Raw genomic sequence first — 21391 nt, 5'->3', positions numbered from 1 at the left:
ATCCAGTAGCCATAATCTCCACCAAAGCCCCAAATAAGTCAACAATTTTAGGAATTTCCCTATCTGTTCCCAGACATCCCTGACTTATCTTTTAAAGTTACCTCCTACTTTCATACATGCAACTTCCATTTATGACTAAAATTAGACATTGAGCCTATAAGAAAAGACATGAAATTATCATATATGAAAATACATCAGATGAAATTTTTGTTGTTGTTAAGTCTTGCAGAAAGAAGATTTCAAATCCCAGTGGACTCCCACTCAGAACAGCTAAGGAGAGGGACTGATGCTGGTCCAACCAATGTCCCTCAACGTGGCATCTCAGATATTGTTAAGCTGGAACAAACGGCCCTAAATTTAGCCAAGATCTAATCAAATATTTGCATATTGGAAGCTTTATTTGCAACTTCGATATGTCAGAAGATTCATTTACATTTAAACAAGCTCAACTTTCCAGGACTGCAATAGATTTTCCTGCAATAAATCTGAACTAAACTTTCGAGAAATACAGGAAACCGAAGAAGAAATAATTCCAATTTTAAACAATCTTCATAGAAAGATAAATTGACTAAATGGAACCTAAGTTTAATTAAATTTTTATTATTTTGTTACAAATGTATATTTCATGTAACCTTAATTCAATCTCTTACAACAACATTAATTCATTTAATACTGTGCAACCAAATCACCGCAAAAACTCTTCAAATCAGGGCTCTACATCGGTGTTGTGAAAAAATCTTTTCCTGTCTGCCTGGTGGCCCCTTGCACCCTGACCTTGCAGTGTAGGACCACCACGTGCTGGGGGTCAGAGGTTAGCCAGTTCTCCATGGCCTTGCATATGGCACAGATCTTATCCAGTGGAGGGGCATGGAGGTCAGGCCAGCCGAAGTCGTGGACCTGTTGTTTGATGAGACAGGATAGCAATGACATACGGGGCTGAGATGGTTAAAAAGGGGGGTGGGGGAGATCAAGTTATCAGTGACACATGAGCAGCAAGGCAAGAAGAAAAGTTCTACCTTAGGATTTAGTCGGGTGATGTCATGGCGTCTTTCGGAGAGATTCAAGAGCTGTAACAGAGGAGTCAAAGAAAATGCAGGGGCATATTTATTGGTAGTTTTATGTGTGTTTTTAATCTGTTGTGGCTACAGTTTAAATGTCAAGCTCTATTTTGCAATCAGCTACATCAAGGATTTCTGTAAGAAAAGTAAATTCTCCAGCTAATATGACAGATGACATATCTTAGAATACCTAAATCCACTAATATTTATGAATTCAAAGTTCACAAATGGAGCGAACTGTTCATCTTTTCTTTTCCCGTATTTTTATTTGCTGGGTAGATGTAGGAGGCTAAACCAAAGTTTAGACAAGTTTTTTTGTTAAAAAAGAAGTAAGTCATGCTCATTGATACTATTAGAATTAACAAAGTAGAATTCAAGTAAGTGGCATAGAGAAAACTGAAAAGAACTGTCTTCTTTGCCATGCTGTTTGCAGTTAAAGTATAAATACTTTGTCTTACAGGGTCATAGTAGTGGGGGATTTTAAGATTCATCCTGACATTGAAGGTGATAGCTTAAGTGCAGCCTTTAAAGCTATCTTAAATACTATTGGCTTTATTCAATATGTGAATAGTTTAGATTTTTCTAGTTCTCTGTGTACTGCCTTAGACAATGCAGCCTCTTTGAAAAGGAAAAACTTTAAAAATAAAAAGCTGGCTCCCTGGTTTAATGCAGAACTGTGCACTCTGAAGTAAAATGCTATACACTGGATAAAAATGGCACTCTACATGTTACTGGGAATCTTACTCAGTGTGGAAAAGTAGTTTACTGCTGTATAAGAGAACCCTTTGTAAAGCCAGAACAGCATATTTCTCCTCATTATGATTGTATTTGAGTTTTTAGATATTTCCTGTTTGTCTTCTTGTGTCAGTCTCCTTTTCTTAGCTCCCTCATTTTTTGAATTTTTATGGAAATACTCTAACCCTATTGATTAATATCAATGAAAAATCACACAATATTATGTAAGCCAATCCAGTTCAGTAATCTTAAACATGATGTTGGACACCAACCCCTCTTCTACATCCTTCCAACTTATTTCCTTTGAAGCCTCTACCTGTTTTGGGATGGCTGGAGGGAAGAGGACACCTTATCTTCACAGAACTTCCTCATGGCAAGAGTAGTGAGAGCCTGGTCCGCTCTGCAAACACAAACATACAGTAGTGGGTTAACAGTTTCCATCATGGAGCTCCAAATGTACATGGAAAAGATACAGCTGGCATAAACCACAGGATAAACTGATCTGGACTGTTCCTGAATAGGACCCAACATATTCAATTCATGAATGCAAATCAAAATAAAGCTACAGGAAGAAAAAATGTATCTCTTTTTAAGTCAACCTGTATGATGTTACTACTAGCTGTAAGTATTACTTCAATGTTCCATGCCTTTTAAAGTATTGTGATGTAACAAAATACACTATGATAAATAGTTTTAAACTAGTTTCTGCAAATATTTTTCTGAGTTTTATTTGTAGCAGCCTGCTTGGTCATTTTGGACCCTTACCTGAAGAATCATTCATTCTTATTCATTTTCAGTGATCAGTGATAAAGTTAAAATGAGGCTTTCCTATTATAATTTTTTTACTTTTTCTAATGTGCAAAATCAAACAGTTACAGTGTATCAGAAGGATCTTATTGCACATATGGTACGGAATAAAGCTAAAATAGCTCTACAGAGATATTTATAACCAATAAAAACGCACCAATAACAGAAGAAAATGTAGGAAAACATTAACATTACAAATCAACCAATGGACATTTCCTTAGAATTATTGAGAAGGCAGAAAGAAAACAGGTATGTACAGTCCAAAAAACAAACCACCNGTGAGGCAGTATATGAGGTAGCCATAGAATCTGAACCGGGTTTAAACTGCTTTGATCCAGCTGAACTTTCAAAGTTAGCAAAACTATTGTCTTCATTTAAGCCTTCAACTTGTATGTGTCATGGTTTTGGTGTTGTTCAAGTTTTATCTCTGAGTTTTCATTGGTCTTATTTTTCATACTTGTGTTCTAGGTATTTTTGATTGTATTTGAGTTTTTAGATATTTCCTGTTTGTCTTCTTGTGTCAGTCTCCTTTTCTTAGCTCCCTCATTGCCTCTGTTCACTCCTGCTCCCAATCTGCTAATTAGCCTGGTCTTTGTTTCTCTCTCCCATTTATTCTCCTCCTGCTCAGTCACTCTGTGCTGGTTTGTCGTCATTCCTTTGTCCCCTTCTTGTTGTGAGTATTCTTGGTTTTGAGTAGTGATGGTGAGATGAAGCCTCATGAGGCATTGAACCGTTTGGCCAAATTGCTTCAACGATCCCCACAGTTCATGAGGCTCCATGTGAATATGTCACCACCTACTGGTTGGTGAAGAACTACAGTTTGTAACAAAATATGTGATTTTTTTTTCTTTTTTCATTTAAGGTGCAATTTTTCTGCCATTTTAGTGAAATAAATTTAGACAGTGAAAGTGTTTGTGCAAATTGGGCAACGATGAGTAAAACGAAAGGTGTTAGTAATTTTTATTCAAACATAGTTTTTCCACATTTTTTGGTTTTTAATCGGGTTGGAAGTTTTAGTTCAGCCAATCTTTTGGCTAAAGCGGCCTAATTTGGCAGCGTTTATACCCAATCTATACTTTTACTAGGGCAAACCAATGCAAAGGCTCATTGGCCAAAATCACTAAGTATAATCGCAACTTTCAAAAGCCAAAGGTGGATCTTGAACCATCAACCTCAGGAGAGGGAGTCCGTGTCGTACAGATGACGCCACTGATATTGTTAATTGTTTGATGGAGAAAATACTATTTAACACTAACGTGTTCACACCAACTGTGTCCGGTGGCTTGCTCAGATTTTGATCATTGCATTGTTTAATTTCACCAAAATAGTTTTAAGCAACTAGATTGGTTGTTTTTCCAACCAATCTATTCTTAGAATCTATCCAAACTCTATCCTCCAAACTCCCACATCTTGACTGAACACTGAGGCTGTTTAGATGCCTGTCAAAATTTCCCGCTTCCCGAAATACTTCGCGAAGCGGTCATGTGGTATCACGGTAGTGAGGCCTCGGACGTCATCAATTCTGGCCCCTCCCCTAAATGAATCACACCTCGACACGCGGTTCGGGGAAACGCCCCCTCCATTAGTCGACACACGCCTCGAAGCCTCGGCTCATCTCATAACATCACTAGTTTTGAGCATTTTTGGATTTTAGTAGATCTATTTTTTGGGGGATTTTTGCTTCTGTTAAACATTTGTCATTAAAACATTCTAGTAACCACCTCAAGCTTTTGTCTGCATTTGGGTCCTGTCAAACCACCCCCTTTGTGACGGTATGTTAGATCCAGTTCCAGCCAGGTTTGGTTAAGGAAGTATTACGTTTGATCTCCTCCTCTATTTAAGATGTGATGAATCTATCCCTGTAACAGGGATACGTAACAAAGGCTTTTAAGGTTGCTGTAATTAAACCTTTACTTAAGAATACGTCTCTTGACCCAGATGACTTGGCCAATTATAGACCTATATCCAATCTTCCTTTCTTTTCTAAAATTCTTGAGAAAGTAGTTGCCAAACAAGTGCGTGACCACTTACACCATAATTAACCTTTTGAAAAGTTTCAGTCTTGCTTTATAACTCATCATAGCACTGAAACAGCACTGGTGAAGGTTGCTAATGATGTTCTCATTGCCTCAGATAATGGAATTGTAGCTGTGCTCGTCCCGTTGGATCTCAGTGCTGCATTTAATACAGTTGATCATAATATTTTAGAAAGACTTGAATATTTTGTAGGAATTAAAGGAACAGCACCAGACTGGTTTAAATCTTATCTATCTGACCAATTTTATTTTGTTAACATTAATGACAAATCGTCCTTACGCTCCAGGGTTACCTGTGGAGTACGACTGGTATCAATCCTAGGACCAATTCTCTTTACTATATATATATGCTCCAAATCGGTAGAGTTATTAGACAGCATGGGATTCATTTCCATTGTTATGCTGATGATACTCAGCTTTAGAAATCTAGATGAAGCTAACCCATTACATAGATTACAGGCGTGTCTTGAAGACATAAAAACCTGGATGACTCTTTACTTTCTGCTCTTATATGCAGATAAAACAGATATTATAGTCTTTGGATCAGAGTGTTTGAAAAAGAAGTAAAAGATTAGTCAGTCACTTCATTTGCATTGGATTAAATTGATCTCAGATAATAAAGTAAAAAAAAATCTTGGTGTTTTTTGTCAGGACCTGTCATTTAAGTCCCATATCAAAGAGGTTTCTAGAATTTGCTTCTTTCATCTGCCAAAAATTAGACATATCATTTCCAGGGGTGATGCTGAGTAACTAGTCCATGCATTTGTTACTTCAAGGCTGGACTATGTTACTATCAGAAACTCCACAAACTGTAGTTAAAAGCCTTCAGGTGATCCAAAGATCCAAAGCCAGAGTTCTGATGAAAACTGAAAAGAGATATCTCTCTTATCCTGGCTTCTCTTAATTGGCTTCCTGTTAAATCCAGAATAGAATTTAAAATCCTCCTTCTCACTTATAAAGCCTTAAATGGCCAAGCTACATCTAACATAAGAGATTTGATTGTTTATATCAATCTCTCAATTTGCAGGTTTACCGGTGGTTCCTAGAATTTCTAAAAGTAGAATGGGAGGCAGATCTTGGAGTTATCAGGCTTCTCTCCTATTGAAACAACTACCAGTTTTAGTCCGTGAGGCAGACACCCTGTCTACTTTAAAAGGTAGGTTTAAAACTTTTGTTTGCAATATATATACAGTATATCCAGGTATATACAGTATATTCAGCTTCATCTGGTCTGTTCCTGCTTGACTGTGACACCATCCTGTAGGTAAATATCAGCTGTGCTGCTGCCAACAACCCCTTTCTTTAAAGATGTTTGAGCTAGCCCGTTTTTTCCGTGTTCTCCTGTTTCTCTTTTTTGAGCACATTCAGCTAGACAGTGCCTAGCTGGATGTGCTCTGTTTCATTATCTGTCATGGGGGCTAGCTCGGAGCTCTTCTGCCTGGCTGTGTGTTTCATGGACGGGGCCGCCTGTGGAGCTGGTTGACAGATGCCGTATGTATAATAAAAATAATAGTAGTAAAAACAATAATTACACTTTATTGATCTCACATTGGGGAAATTTACCTCTGCATTTAACTCATCCCCTTGGGGAGCAGTGGGCTGCCATCATGGGGCGCCCGGGGAGTAGTGTGAGGTTAAGGGTCTTGCTCAGAGACCCAAGTCTGTGGGAGTGGGGCTCTAACTCAGAACCTTAGGAATCCAAGCTCTATACCCTAACCCCTAGGCCGCCACTCCCCACCTATCCCCATGTCTCTCTTCTTCTTTCTGTGTCTCTGCTTCTGTCTCCTTGAACCCCAGTTGGCATCGGCAGATGGTCGCTCACACTGAGTCTGGTTCTACTGGAGGTTTCTTTCTGTTTAAAGGGAGTTTTTCCACTGTTGGTACAAGCATGCTTAGTGTGAGGGATTGGCTTCAAGTCAATGAGTCAATGCAATCACCTGGGTTTCCTTAGATAGAAAACTTTTAATCAATTTGACTGTATGATCTGGTTGAATTGTAAAGTGCCTTGAGATGACATGTGTTGTGAATATAAATAAACTGAATTGGACTCAATAAACTGAATTAAAATGGTTACCATCCAGCTGCTGTTTAAAAAACACTGAGTTCAATTAACAAGAAAGCGAATGCGTTTCCTCACCAGAAACTTGTCTTGATGTTTGGATTTGAGCATGGCAGCCACTTCCTTTAGGTTGAGCCGGTATCTTTGCTCTTCTAACTTTGGAGGAAAGAAGACGGAGATGATCCTCTCCGTGATGTAAGTCAGGTCGAAGTCATAGTTTCGCTCCATCACGCGCTCCATCACACGGTCCACACTGAAGCTCCTGGTAAATGGAGAAAAAAGTGAAGGTACGATTGTATTTCCTATTCTGCTATTATGTTTGAGAGTCTACAATCTACAATAAAAAAAAACAGATTTAGGCCAAGGAACATCATTTTGATAGAGTTATGTTCTAAATTTTCCCAAACTGTATGCAAAAAATGTTTATCCAATCATTAAATTCCTTTTTTTTTTTAATATTCCTTATGTCAAACTACTTTTAAAATTATTTTCCCATTGTCAGATAAATTCAAACTGAAAAACTGAAACTTCTGAAGGGAAAAAAAAAATAGAGGCACTATCCCAAACTGCATTCTGTAGCCTGAAACCAGAGAGTCTGATGAAACCTCCTTCGGGATGGATGGCAACAGCAGTAGAGAAGAAAGGGGAACATGAGAAACTGGAAACTCTGTGTAACAAAATTCATACTTAGTAGCTGCATCGCTTGGCAAAATTAAACCTTCATCTTACAACAAACTGAAGGTCATTGGTCTTCTGCAAAATTAAGGTCACAGTTTGGGTTAGGAGTACTGAATGCCATGTCAGAGTTTAGACTACCAAATATGTTGGCATGTTTGTGATATACTGTGCCTTATTAAATTTAAATTAATAAAAGAGACAGATTTTACCTTGGAAGGGTGTTCCTCTGTTTTGTGTAGGTTAGGGACTTGGTTGATCCCTGTTAAAGAAAAAAGACCTCTTCATCAGTCTTTCACATCATCAGTGATTACATTACAGATTTGGATAAGATTTGATGCCACAAATGGAACAAAGGTATTCTCAGGCAGAAATTACAACTAGACATCTAAGAAAAGCCACGATGAACATCATTTGCATTAAATACCAAAAGGTTAATAAATTCATAGTTCCTTTAATGCTACCAGTTGAACAGTACCAGTAAACAGACTAAAATTGGCTGAACATTATTTCCTTTTTTAAACCTCATATTTGCTCCTTCTTAGCATGAGATTCACAATGTAGGTGACTCTAAGTTAGATGCTGGAACAAACATCCATCACTTTAGCTGAGTCTGCTAACTCATTACAATGTTTTGTGCAGCACTAATATGTTCTTAAGTGTTTTCTGATACAACAAAGATAAATAACGCCTCCAGAAGTGTTAGTGTTTTCTTTTTGAACCTGTTCTAATTAGAAGAGCTAATATTTCTAACAAAATGATAGAACATTGCTTAGGCATATTGCGATGCTCCTCTTCAGGTATTTAATCTGTTTGAGTTTGTTAGTTAACCACTGGTATAGTAATTTTTCAAAATTACTACCGGTCTATACTAATGATAAAGGATTATAATAAACTGACAAGCACTAATTTAACAAATTGATTGTATAGCCTGCATCAATATTTCCACTTCTCCTCATTATGACACCAAAATACTCAGACAACATGCCATCTTCACCTTTATACTTAACAGCTCAGATAATGTGGTCAGACTTTCTCACTCCTGTTATTACGAACTCAAGATTTATAATAGCCTTTTTGCTTGAAAACCAACTCAAAGCACATTTGTTAAACAGTTTCTTTGCTAAAAAAAAAAGTCAACAATGGAGATAGTTCATAGTTATCTTTCTAACATGTAATTTTTAATGGAACAGTGCTGTTATGTCATTTTGTGTGTCTGCTTGTGTCTTCTTGAACCCCTTGTCGGCTTCAGTAGAAGGCCGCTCACATTCAGACTGCTTCAGCTGGAGGGTTCTTTCCTGTTAAAAGGGAGTTTTTTTCTTCTGTATGTATCTTCTGTATAAGGATTGTTGTAAAGTCATTGACATAATGCAAGCATTATGTCACCACATGTTCATCCAAAATGACCTTATCCTGCAAATTCAAAGACTCATTGGATACAAAACGTAGAACCAATGAGTCTGGATGACTTGACTTTCTCTATAAAGTGTCTTTAGATGACATGTGTTGTTAAGTGGAGCTTTATGAATGAAAATAATTCAACTGAAAGTGAATCAAGAAAGCTATTTTTTTGTAATGTGTAAATGAAGCTCACAAAGTGATACCCAGATCTTTCCTGCATTTCCAAAATATTTGAGGGCACTAAGTAACTAAGGTAGCTTAGTATGCTTAAACTTCTAAAAAGAAATAAAAGGTACCTCTCCTTAACCTGGCTTTTTTGGCAAATTGAAATTGCTTTGGTAAAATGTTCTGACCTGATAAAACATTTAGCCTGATTAATGACAGAGAGTGAGAAAAAAGCTGTATTTGTCCTGTTCTACTGTGTATGCAAACATCTGGTTTCAACTACAGTTTGTTTTCCTCAACCATATTTTGATATATTTCCTTTACAGAATTGATGCTACTGACAAGATTTAAGTAAATAGAGAAGTCAGAAAGGAAAATGTGCTCACCATGTGCTGGTTGTGTCTAGAAGGAGCTGTCCCTCTACGCGGCTAGGAGCAGAGAAGAGAAGGTGATGGGATAAATAGAGAAGATAGGAATGAGAGATGGGACAAGGAATAAAGGAAAGGCAGACAAAATGGGGCAACATATAAAAAAGGGGAGAGAGCAAGAGGCAAAACAGAGGAAGGAAAGCAGAGTTAATTAAACAAATAGACTCCCTAATGGATAAACACAACTACTTCCTACAACAACATCAACTATTCCACGCCCCCGAGCTGAAATTTAACTTCCCTCCAGAAATGGAAAGGCTCCAACTGAGCTGATTGCTTAGCTTCCCAGAGAACAGCTCAAAACAGAGAGCCATGCTTCCCAACTCTGGATAGACTGGGTGGGAAAACTTACTCACACATTGTTTGAGGAAAATAACATGTTTAGCATGAGGGACTCACCAGATCGTTGGAGGGAGCTTGAACACACATAGAGTTCACCTGCAACAAACAGAAACAGATACATTTAAACAAAAAAATCCCCAAAGAAAAACTCATAAGCAATCAGAGAACATAAGAGTTTACGGATTATTCAAAAAGATAAGAACAAATTAAAGGAAAACATCAAATTGCTTCCAAAATTTTAATAAATGTTGCTGCCAAAATGCTCTTTTCACAGTCATTTTGATAGGTGTTCTGGAAGTTCAATTGGGGCTAATAGGTAACACATTTCTAAATGATAGAAAAAGTAAAATAAAAAAATTAATAAAGAGAGCGTAATGTGCTGGGAATCTAAAGCATGAGAGAACAATATGTTTAATTTGATTACAATAAATAAAAAATGATGGGGACCTGAGGGTTAATAGAGATATGCTCAATTGATTCCGTTCTAAAATTCTTTTAATTTTATATTTTAATAAATACATAAACAATGAAACTATAAACGGTATATATAGGTGTCTTAGTCTGTTAAATGGATCTTTGATTGTGGAAATGTTAATCAGAAAGGTTTGAAAACAAGATATCAGCATTATTTTGAACCAATTACTCTTAATATCTGGAAGCTCATCCCATATATTACACTCATGGTTGTGTCACAAAGCAAAATGTGGCAAAATATTTGTAATATTTATAGGTGATTGTTTTGGGGAGAAATTAAAGTGAAAATGTGTTCAATTGCTTAAATTTAAGCTGTTTAAATATACAAAGGGAAAAAAAATCCTATTTAAAGGTCAATACAGAAACAATTTAGGTGTCAGACTTTTGAATAAAAGAGTAACCACTCTCTTGACTTCATATTCAGATGTTTTCAACTAGTTACACAAATAAAACTGTACTGCAGAGTAGCAAAACTTTAAGACACCTGCATTTCTCAACTAGTGTGAAGGTTAGAAGAATCCTGAGCAAAGCTGAGGAATAGCTGTACTGTTGTGTAGAATAAGTAGCAATGATGTGGGGATGCAATGATGATGTTTACAAAATGTGAAGTATATGCAACGATGGAGATACATGGGGACAGATGGGGAAACTCAGTTGGAGAACAGACATAAAAAGCAGACAAACAGAAACATTGTGTCTCATTCCCATGTTCGCTTTGGGCTGACAGGTCAGTGAACTGTAACTAAAAGAAGCCAGAGCTGAACAGCAGCTCTAATAGACCCATAATCATGCTTATGTAACACACACACTTGCTCTCACATGCTCACACGCATGTGTCCATGTTCTTGCCAAACAGCCCTTTATGGACTGTTTATTTGGATACAGGAAAAGGGCAAGGGCTTGTCTAGATTTCATTGTGGACAGAGGGGAAGTTACAGAGGCCCTGATCCTGGGGGTGTGTCACCAAACAGGCAATCTGAGTTGGGCGTTCTTGTCCTCTGTCTTTGGAAGGGGGCTCAGATGCTCACCGCTGCTCTGAACCAAGTTCAGACATCAACAGGAAAGCAGAGGAGCTGATAAAGAGCTAAATTGAGAGACTTGCCATGTTTGACGAAAACTGCAGGAAGAAGGGTTTGGCTATCAATTAACTACTTGACAGTGTTTCTCTGTGAGTCACTTTGAGGATAAATGTTTTTGATGTTTTCTCACATGGGAATGCAGTTTAAATCACAATTTCCTAGTTTTTTCAATAAGGTTGTATAGTTATACATATCTATATAGTTGTTTCCTATTTTGAGAATATAAATATACCAGTATTTTATGATAGCTGCATTGCCTAAAGGGAAAAAATAATCTGAGATGGAAAAAAAAGTTTACTTCACAGTCCAAACAGTATCTGAGGCCCAGTTGTGTCCAATAACCTGTCAGATATATTAGTTTTTTTTTGAAAAGGTGGCAGAGAATACGTTTTTACCAAGCTGCTGCACTAGTGGACATACTGTATTGATTCTATTCTCTGTTGGTTACCATTACTTTCTCTTCATCCTTCTCTAGCATTGCCAAGTCAAGGGGCCTTGAAAGGCTGGCTTCTCAGAGCCAGGGAAAACACTGGACACCGCAGCAAATTCCATCCCCACAGGCCAAAGCTTACGCACCAGCTTCCTGCTCACAAACCTCCACCCACCCTCTTCTTAACTATGTTCTTTTTACAGTAGCCTCCTCATCTTGATCCACAAATGTCATCCTCTTTTCTCTTTCTTGCTCTGATCACTTAATTTTCCATTTATTTTTATCTCCCAGTCGGCATGTTCTTTAATGGATTTTTTTGCTCCTGGGTTTTATGTGTTTCATTATTTCCTTTGCTTTTCCCCTATGCTTTCATCCTCAAATACCAAGGATTTATGCTCAGTTTTATTTCACACTCCAAAAGTGTTGCTGATGCAAAAAAAAAAGCATCTTCAAATAGTAGAGGTGTTGCAGGTGATCAATAAAATGTGTGTGGAAGGGAAAACAGGTGAGGAAATTGCTTGTGTCAGTGGCAGCCAGGGGAAGCAGAATTACTCTTAAAAAAGGTTCTAAGGTGTAGAGTTAGAGGTAATAATGAGAAGTATAAGTAATGAAAATAATAAAAAAATGTAAAGCTTTATCATTGTCAGTTTAACCTGGTTACCTCATATGACTTACAGTTTGACCTATATTATACCTGAGAGCAGCCACTGTCAGGTTTAAAGTGAACTTCATCTTTACCTCCAATAACTCTTTAGTTAACCGAAAACAGCACAATCCAAGGTATGCTAATAATTTAAACAAAGTTATTGTGCTTAGTACTAACCCAGTAAAGGGGAAAAAATAAACATTTTACCTTAACTTCAGCTATGGTGTTTTTCTTTTTTGTTTGGTTTAACTTAATGAAAACTATTGTCTTCCATTATTTAGCATTAATCTGTCCAGTGCAGACATGTTTTGCTAATGCTATTCTAATATTGTATTCTAATATTCTAATATTGTTTATTATGACAGTTTTATGTTTACATGTAGACTCACTACCCATCCTTTATCATTACCGCCTTTGTTGCTACCAAAGACTACAGAAATGTTTGCATGTGATCTGACTTCAAAACTTGCTAAATGTAGGCACGACCACTTCATTCAGGTTTGATTAATTGTTTTGTGGGTGTTAATTGTTTACAATACATAATTTACATATCCTCCGACCAGTAATTTGAACATTTCTGTCATCAGAAATGTTAAGGCTATTTTTGAAATTGTTGATCAATCTGTACCTGCTAATAGGATGAGCCTTTCCCTGGTTTTTGTACCCGAAAAACTTTTTTAAGGATCAGGCAAGTCTTCTTACAGTGGTCAGACCTTAAACATAAAAAATAAGAGCTATGATGGATGGATGCATGGGAGCTTGGATGGATGGGTGGATGGATGGATGGATGCCATATGTAGTCAGACTTTTCCAGACTGTTTTTTGATCCTGAATACCTTTTTTTTGTACCGTTAAACAACTTTAATGTTTTGTTGTTTTTTAGGTGTACTTATGGAAATGTTTCCTTTCACAGACTCGCTTCCTTTGCCTATCAACTCCTAATTCTAATATTTCCTTCCTTTCCCCACTTCAGTTTCCCTACTAATCTTTTTTTTTAACAAACAAAACACTTCCCATTTGTCAATTCTCCAAAATTTGGAACCAAAGGTCTTGTAAACACCATTTTTTTTTGTTTTTAGTAGATTTTCAATTAACGGCTTGAGTCAGGAATAAAGAAGGCTTTAACGTGCTCTGAATTCAGGTTTTGTCTGCATTTATTTAAGCAATAATAATTATAGATAATCCTCCCATATTCTATTGCTTCATCACTGTCATCATGGTCCACCTACTGCAATCTATGGGTAAGAGGCAGAGTACATCATGGACTCGTCTGCAGCACATTTTAGCACATTCCAAATCAATTTCTAGTTTCTAGTGCTGTCATTTACTTCCCTGTATAGCCTAGTGTGAAGTATTGCTCACACAGTGTTGTGTCCTTCTTCTCAGGTGGATCTAGGTGGGGAAACTCTGGAAGCCTTGACAGCTATTCACTGTCTCCTACACAACCTGTCCTCCATTACCATCCTTGCCCTCTCCTCTCCTTCTGCAATTGCCAACACTCGGTCATCTAACTCTTTCAACATTTTTGCTTTTCTGCATTGGCAGTGGCTCTTTTGACTTCCTAAAAATGCTCTTTGATCCATCAAAGCCAAAAGAAGCATAGCTAATGGATATTGCACAGCTCTTTCTCCCCTTAGGAGCAGAGGGATAACTGGGGGATGAGGTGGAAGCCTTGTTATGTTCTTGCTGTGAGAAATATTTTTGTGGGGGTGGGGGTACGTTCAGAAAAAAAGAATATTTTGGAAACACAGAGGAGCAGAATACAAATTTAACACATACACTACTTAGAATATTAGTTTTATAGATTAGATTAGATTAGATTAGATTAGACGAGCTTTATTGATCTCCCAGCTGAGAAATTCCCTGGTCACATATTGGCATAGTAATTAAAGAAGGTGCAAACAAGGAGCAAAACGGTGCATTTAGAATAAACAATATATATACAGTATATCAAGATATATACAGTATATCAAGATAAATAAGAATTAAGGTGCAAGTGTACATGTATCACACACAATGAAAAACAAAATAAAAAAAATAAAAAAATATAAGTCCAGTCCAGTCCAGTTTATTATTGACGTGAACACCCAGTTATTTAAAATTCTCCACAGTTTCTATGCCCTGGCCCTGGATGTTGACGGGGGTGGGGGTGGTGGCGGACTTCTCCTGAAGTTGATCACCATCTCCTTGGTCTTACTGGTGTTCAGAGACAGATGGGTTCTCTCACACCAGTCCACAAAGTCCATGATGACCGACCGGTATTCGAGCTCGTTCTCCTCAGACACACAGCCCACAATGGCCGAATCATCTGAGAACTTCTGGAGGTGGCAGCTGTCCGTGTTGTAGGGGAAGTCCGAGGTGTAGAGGGTGAAAAGAAATGGGGGGCCCCGGTGCTGCAGAGTGCCACCTTTGACTGGCAGCCGTGCAGCCGCATGTACAGAGGACGGTCAGTGAGGTAGTTGATGGTCCAGTCAGCTAGATGCTTGTCCATCCCAGCGTCCTCCAGCTTCCCCCTCAGCAGCACCGGTCTGATGGTGTTGAAAGCGCTGGAGAAGTCAAAGAACACGACTCTCACAGTGCTCCCAGTGGTCTCCAGGTGGGTGAGCGCCCGCTGCAGCAGGTACTGTAGATGATGGCGTCATCTACTCGGATGATGGGCCGGTAGGTGAACTGCAGAGGGTCCAGGGTGGGACTCACCACGGTGCGAAGGCGGGCGAGAACGATGACGTCTTCATCAGGTGAGAGGTCAGGGTGACTGGTCTGAAGTGTGCCGGATCCCTGGCGTGTGGCGTTTTGGGAACCAGAACCACACAGGAGGTCTTCCACAGGGTGGGGACCACCCCCTGGCTGAGGCTCAGGTTGTACATGTAGTGTTAATCTAGATTAAAGACACCCTAACAAATTTTTTTCCGCCTTATACTAAATGTTCAACTTCCCCTATGAAACAGCTGAAAGTTCTGTATTCTCTCAAACACCTTGATAAAGTCATCATCTAGACCGTTCCCAGCTATTTCAGAGGAGGTCAGGTCCAACGTATGGCCGACTGAGCAATTGTTGGTGGAGTTTCCTTTATTCTGTGGTCAAACCTCATTGGTTACTTTCTGTTTCCCCCTTGTGCTCCTCTCCTTTCCTTTAGCTCCCTTCTAGTTACTACTGTCCACACCTGCTCCCAATCAGTTGGCTACTCCATTTATTTTTCTATTTGGCATATATACTCCTCTGCAGTTACTCTTTGCTGGATTACCTTGATAGGCCGCTAAAGTCCTGTGTTACCCTCTGGTTCTTGTTTTCCCTGGCTAGTTATTTCTGGATATATCCCACCACCCTGATCATTAATTCTGCAAAAATCCATCTCTGCATTCGTCTCTGCATTTTGGTTCTCTACAAACCCTCGTGACACTAACCCTGTCCATCCTGTTCATTCGAAATGCATAAGTCAGCTTCTTATCTTCAACAAAACTACAAATACAACGAAAAGCTCTACAAATTGGCCCTAAAATGAAACACTTAATGAGTCATAATTCCCAATTCAGGTTCCTGTACCATCATCATATTTAAAGCTTTTTATGATCCATCCAACTGAATCTGTGATAAACAATCAATGATAAACATTGCTGGGAGTAACAGCATTGAAAGTAACGGCGTTACCTTTTTTAGTAACGAGGTAATCTAACCAATTACTTTGACTGTAATTATAATGCAGTTACCATTGCTGACACCCCATTACTGCACGTTACTCAGGTCGCACAATTAACCTTTTTTTCATGATATGACTCGTGTGCGCCTTGTCATGAGAGAGGGGAGGATGAGAATGGCTGATGTATAGTGAGATTCTGTCTGTCAGTTGGGTAGGTGGGTGTTTCTGCTGGCGGGTGTTGACGTACAGAGTGAGGAGGACTCCAGCAGCAAAACAGCATTTTCCAGATGGAAATACCAGTGTTACGTCGAGCTGCGCTTGCCCATCAGATAAGGTTTCCCCTGCATCTCTGCACAGCGCAGGCGGCAAGATTAACCGTGCAAGCATGCTCACTAATGACGCGTAACAGCCGCCCTGTGCTCAAGCCACAGGGGAACTACGGAGAGTGTGAACGATCAAATGTTAGCTTATACGGAGAAAGGGAGAAACCTGAATGGATGGATGGATGGATGGATGGATGTTGCAGTATCTATAACAACCCAAACACAAAGGATTTCAGAATTAGACATCCCCAGTTATTAATTTCATACACTCACCAGATCTGAATGCCCTGTTAAAGAACTTCACGCTCATGAGTAGAGGTAATGCAGCCTGATGATATTTACACCGCATCAGATACCGTTTTCCCCATGTTATACAGGGGGAACACTATCTGACGGGGTTTATAGGTCGTCAGATAGTGTCCCCCCAGATGTCATTTACGTTGAGTTAAAATAAATGCAAAACTCTCTGCAGGTCCTTGTCTTTGTCGTCTACTCTATTCAGCTGGCTTTTGAAACACACGTTGAGAAGGTGGGGGCCGGGTGGTGAGGGTTACAGGGGCGAGAAACGCAAAAGTAACGCAATAGTTACTTTTACTAGTAGCTAGTTACTTTTATTGTGGAGTAACTCAGTTAGTTACTTTTTAGGAGACGTAACTAGTAACTATAACTAATTACTTTTTCAAAGTAACGTGCCCAACTCTGATGATAAATCTACTGATTTGGTCAGGATTTTTTCACTCAAAATGAACATTATGCATAAGGTCAAAATACACATTTAGGTACCAAATACTTTTCATTATTGGTAACATTTCCTAAATGAGTTTCATCTTGAAAACAACAGGGGCTCAGGCCCTTGTTAGTGGCCATGAGTAAATTAGAAAAGTTATACTTTAGAACAGAGTTATCTGGTTGCAGAGGCCCTGTAACCAGAACTTTTAATATCTACATCCCTTAGGTCAGATTACAGCGAACAACATCATCAGTTACTGTAATTATACAGATGACACATGGCTTTACACCACAATATCACCAAGCGATGATAAGCTAGATGCTTAAAATAGATCCATATGTGATCAAATGAAATTATCTGTATCCACTGTAATTTGACTGCCATCATATTTCCTTGGAAAACTGTAAAGTTATTCCTGCTGTTTTCCAATTCAATGAACACATTTTAAATATCAGCAGAATATATGCACTGGCTATTGCTAATTAGCATGTTTACTTTATTTATGATCCAATAGAATTTAGGACATTAGAACTGAGAAAAGCCAAACTCTCCTATTCACATAACTACTTTTAGCACTGCTACCCACTTTTACCATAGAATTCTTGTTCTTCTAAAAGAAAACAGCAAGGCGGAGTCAGGCAAGTCATGCTGGACAGGAAACCACCACACAATGCCAAAACAGTCGTGTAATAAAATACTGTGGGTTTGACACCACGGGGGAGTTTGCTGTAGACGTAATGGTCGCTGTAATCTATCTCTGGAAACCAAACCGACTTCCTACAAAATCAGTCTGAGAGCAAAACTTGGAATTTGAGGAAAAAATATGCAACCAATCCCTAAACCCTGTTTCACATTTCTGCAGTTAGGGAGGCTTTTCTTTTGATGTGTAGGCTTGCGCCTACACAGCCCCGATACTGAGGGGACTAAAGAAAGTGGCAATTAATCAGTAGTAAAAGTTGATGCAGGCTCTGACCTTTATACTTTCATACTCACTGTGATCAGGGACTGAACTCAGAAACAACAAGCACATTCGTCTTAAGCTGGGCTTTAGTCAAAGCTGGGCTGAGATTTTTTTGCCATTTTCAGGGCGATTTTCCAGTCGTGCGAGAATGTTCCGATTGGGCTGACTTTTAGCTTGATCATGCATCGTGTAGTGTACAGGGGGTAACGAGGGGCGATCAGCCTCCCAAGTCCACCTCTCGATCAGGAATCATGAGGTCCGCCTTGGACAAATCGCTCAGTGGGCATGCGTAAACAAGAATTCTTCTTTTTCTTCTTCCTCTCCGATGTAAACACAGAGGCATGGTGTTGATGCGAGTGAAATAGAATTCTTTCTATAAAACTGACAGACTGTAGTAGCCAATTTCGTCAGCCATGTCTTTGTCCAAATACATCGTCGCCTTTTCTTTTTAGGGCTTTGTGCACAAAATTGCACAAATTGCCAAGGCAGCTCTTTCACTCTAGTGAGCTTCATATTCCTGTTCTACTCATTTGGCTTCCGGATAGACGAGTCTGAGTAGCTCCATCTCACTGTGGAGCAGAGTCCGACGTTGCTTTTAGACATACAGTGTGAGAAGGTGTGAGGGATTGCATCCGAGTCAATGAGTCGATGCAATCAACTCGTTTTCCTTAAATAGTAAACTGTGAATCAATTTGACTGTATGATCTGGTGAACTTTAAAGTTCCTTGAGATGACATGTGTTGTGAACTGGCCCTATATAAACAAACTGAATTGAATTGAAAGTAGAATGCATCAGAGCGTTGGGCTGAACATGCATTGTGAAGTGTGAACTCACACTGTACAATGTATGATGAAACCGCAGGGTTGCAAGCAGCTACAGTTGAGCTGTAGCTGCGTGCAACGATTGAAAAAAATCGCACAGTGTATGCCCAGCTTAAAGATTTCAAAAGATTTCATCCAAAACATCTTTAATGGGATCAGGGATAAAATCTTCAAAAATACAACTCAGATGCAGAGATGTGGATGCAGGCCATTGCACAAACCCCCAGGAATTATCTTATGGTGGCTTTGGGGATTGCTAGTCTGTTGTTAAGAAAAGTGTAGGTATTTCCCCTTATCTAAGAACCAGCACCAAAAGTTAAAATTAAAGTATACAGCAGATTATGGCTTTTCCACCCCCGTCCTTCACAAACCTCTATGAGGTGTTTTTTCCCCCCGCTACACTTAGTGACCAGATATCTCCGATTTGGTCTAAGTCATCTAAAGAACATTTTGAAGAGAAACAGCAGGAGCTCAAGTTCAATGGGACAAGGAGCATCAGGAGGTCCTCAAGTGCTTGATCAACAGGCTGACCCAGCCGCCAATATAAGCATATCCTGACTTCACCCGTCCCATCATACTCCACATGGCGGCGACACATTGGCATGGAGAAAGACCGGAGTTTAGCTTGAGTGTGATTCTACTGGCCTTTCACGGACAAGGAGATTGAAGAGTATGTTACAAGAAAGTGCCGATGTCTAAAGCAGAAAAGGCCAGCAACAAACAATAGAGCACCAATGGGCAGCATAACATCTGGGTTACCACTTGTTTGCATCAACTTCCTGCATCTAGAATCCTGTAAAGGCGGGTTTGAGTATATTCTGGTGGTGGTCGACAATTTCACCAACTTTGCGCAAGCCTACCCTGCCAAAAACAAGGCCACAAAAACAGGATCATCTCCCTGGGTAACCCTGTGGAAAGACTGAATCAAACTTTGCCACAGATGCTTCATACATTGGAAGAGAAAGAGAAACTATACTAATCTCCACCCTAAACCACCGGGATAGTAAGTTAAGCAAAGTTGCAAACTAATGTTTAAATTTAAGCATTACAAGTCAGAACAAAGAATAAGGGACAAGTGGTAAACACAAACTGAACCATTTTGTCACAGACCCGTAACATCATGCTTTCTGATTTCTCTTTTCAGATTTTCGGAGGCACCTACAAATGTTTTTTTCTGAGCTAATAGGTTTTATCCTTCATTCCTTTCAAACAATTCTCTCTCAGTGTGTTTTGAATGGCACTGTGAGGAAGTTTAATGTTTAACTTACTAAATGAGGCCTGTTGTTTTCAGTTTTTTTGGTGGGGTTTCTGGACATTGAACATTTTGACATTTGGTTAGTTTTGCTAGGTTATCCATTCCTGGGATGATTTCTAACTGTCTGAATCTTCTATTTACTTTTGTTACTTTGAACCTATTTGGCACAAGTAGCTGCGTTAACATACGTAGGGTTCAGGTAAGCAGAATAAAAAATAAATCCTGCTTTCAGGGTAACACTTTGTATTGATCTGATCAAGGACTTTTGATCAGAAGCACTTGGCTGCATCTTTTTATCTGAAATTATTTATTTTAAAAATGAGTTGAGACATTATTTCAAAATCTTTCATGTTAACACCTCTAACACTCTGCAATGTCCCCACATCTTGTTCATTAACTATTCAGACTTCTTTCTTCAAGTTAGAAATATAATTTACAAAAAACAGTCAGTGATGAGCAGTAGCGCCGCTACATGTAGCGAAGCTATTAGTTTAACTACATTTTCCAGTAGCTTGACCGTAGCGTTGCTGCTTTATTTATCAAGTAACTTTCCAGTAGTTTCGTTATTATTTTTATCAAGTAGCGACGTAGCGTCCACAAACGCTACAAAATCCAGGGCATAACTAAGTAATGAAAGCAGGTTTTCTATTTTTGAAACAACAATAGGAGTTATTCGTTGGACATTCACGCATGAGCCTCTATTCTGCCTCTCCTGTCTATATCTACGAAACATGCGCATGCGCACTGCAGTGGAACTCAAAGAATGACACACACAGACACACACAGATACACACAGACACACAGAGCCACACACACAGGATGGATGAGGAGACAGGAGCAGAGCGCCTTATCTTCAGAGATTTTGAAACTTGTTGAATCCTCTGATAAAAAGTACGTGTTCAAATTTCGGTTCTTGGCCATAGACAGATCATGTGGCCAAGACTAGCCATTTGTTTTACATAGCCAAAAACTCATTAAAACAGTCAACTGCAGTCAATTTTTTGAAATGAAAATGAGAAAAATATATCAGCTTTAACTTTATTGGCGCCTTTAATTTCCAGATAGTTCAATCTGATAAGTGCCACTAAGATATTCTCATTAGAGAGCAGTAGCCAAACTTGGATATTGTATTTTCATGGCCTAATTTACCAGACAGGATGTTTACATAAATCTGTTTTAAGGCTACAGTGTGTAATAATTACTGGGATATACAGTCATAAATGTAATATATTATACATCACTGTTATTTATCATCATCTACGAGCTCAGCCTCTTAACCTTAATATTTGCGTTGCCTTAGAATTCGTTATTTATAATTACATAGGAGC

General features: G+C 38.8%; 1 protein-coding gene across 4 annotated transcripts in view; it reads right to left on the bottom strand.

The window, feature by feature from the left end:
* Positions 1-21391, bottom strand: part of LOC107088568 (tensin-2-like) — an 83888-nt gene that overhangs the window by 23631 nt on the left and 38866 nt on the right. For all 4 annotated transcript variants that reach the window (XM_015380829.1, XM_015380827.1, XM_015380828.1 and 1 more), the window contains exons 4-9: positions 9764-9802; positions 9323-9364; positions 7583-7632; positions 6774-6957; positions 1017-1067; positions 775-897 (exon numbers count right to left, since the gene is read on the bottom strand). In XM_015380829.1, the coding sequence (XP_015236315.1) occupies positions 775-897; positions 1017-1067; positions 6774-6957; positions 7583-7632; positions 9323-9364; positions 9764-9802 (489 nt within the window). The remainder of the gene's footprint in view (positions 1-774; positions 898-1016; positions 1068-6773; positions 6958-7582; positions 7633-9322; positions 9365-9763; positions 9803-21391) is intronic.

This window comes from Cyprinodon variegatus, unplaced genomic scaffold (assembly GCF_000732505.1).
Source record: "Cyprinodon variegatus isolate N-32 unplaced genomic scaffold, C_variegatus-1.0 Scaffold222, whole genome shotgun sequence".
NCBI classification, from domain to species: Eukaryota; Metazoa; Chordata; class Actinopteri; order Cyprinodontiformes; family Cyprinodontidae; genus Cyprinodon; species Cyprinodon variegatus.
This window is presented reverse-complemented; position numbering and strand designations above follow the sequence as displayed.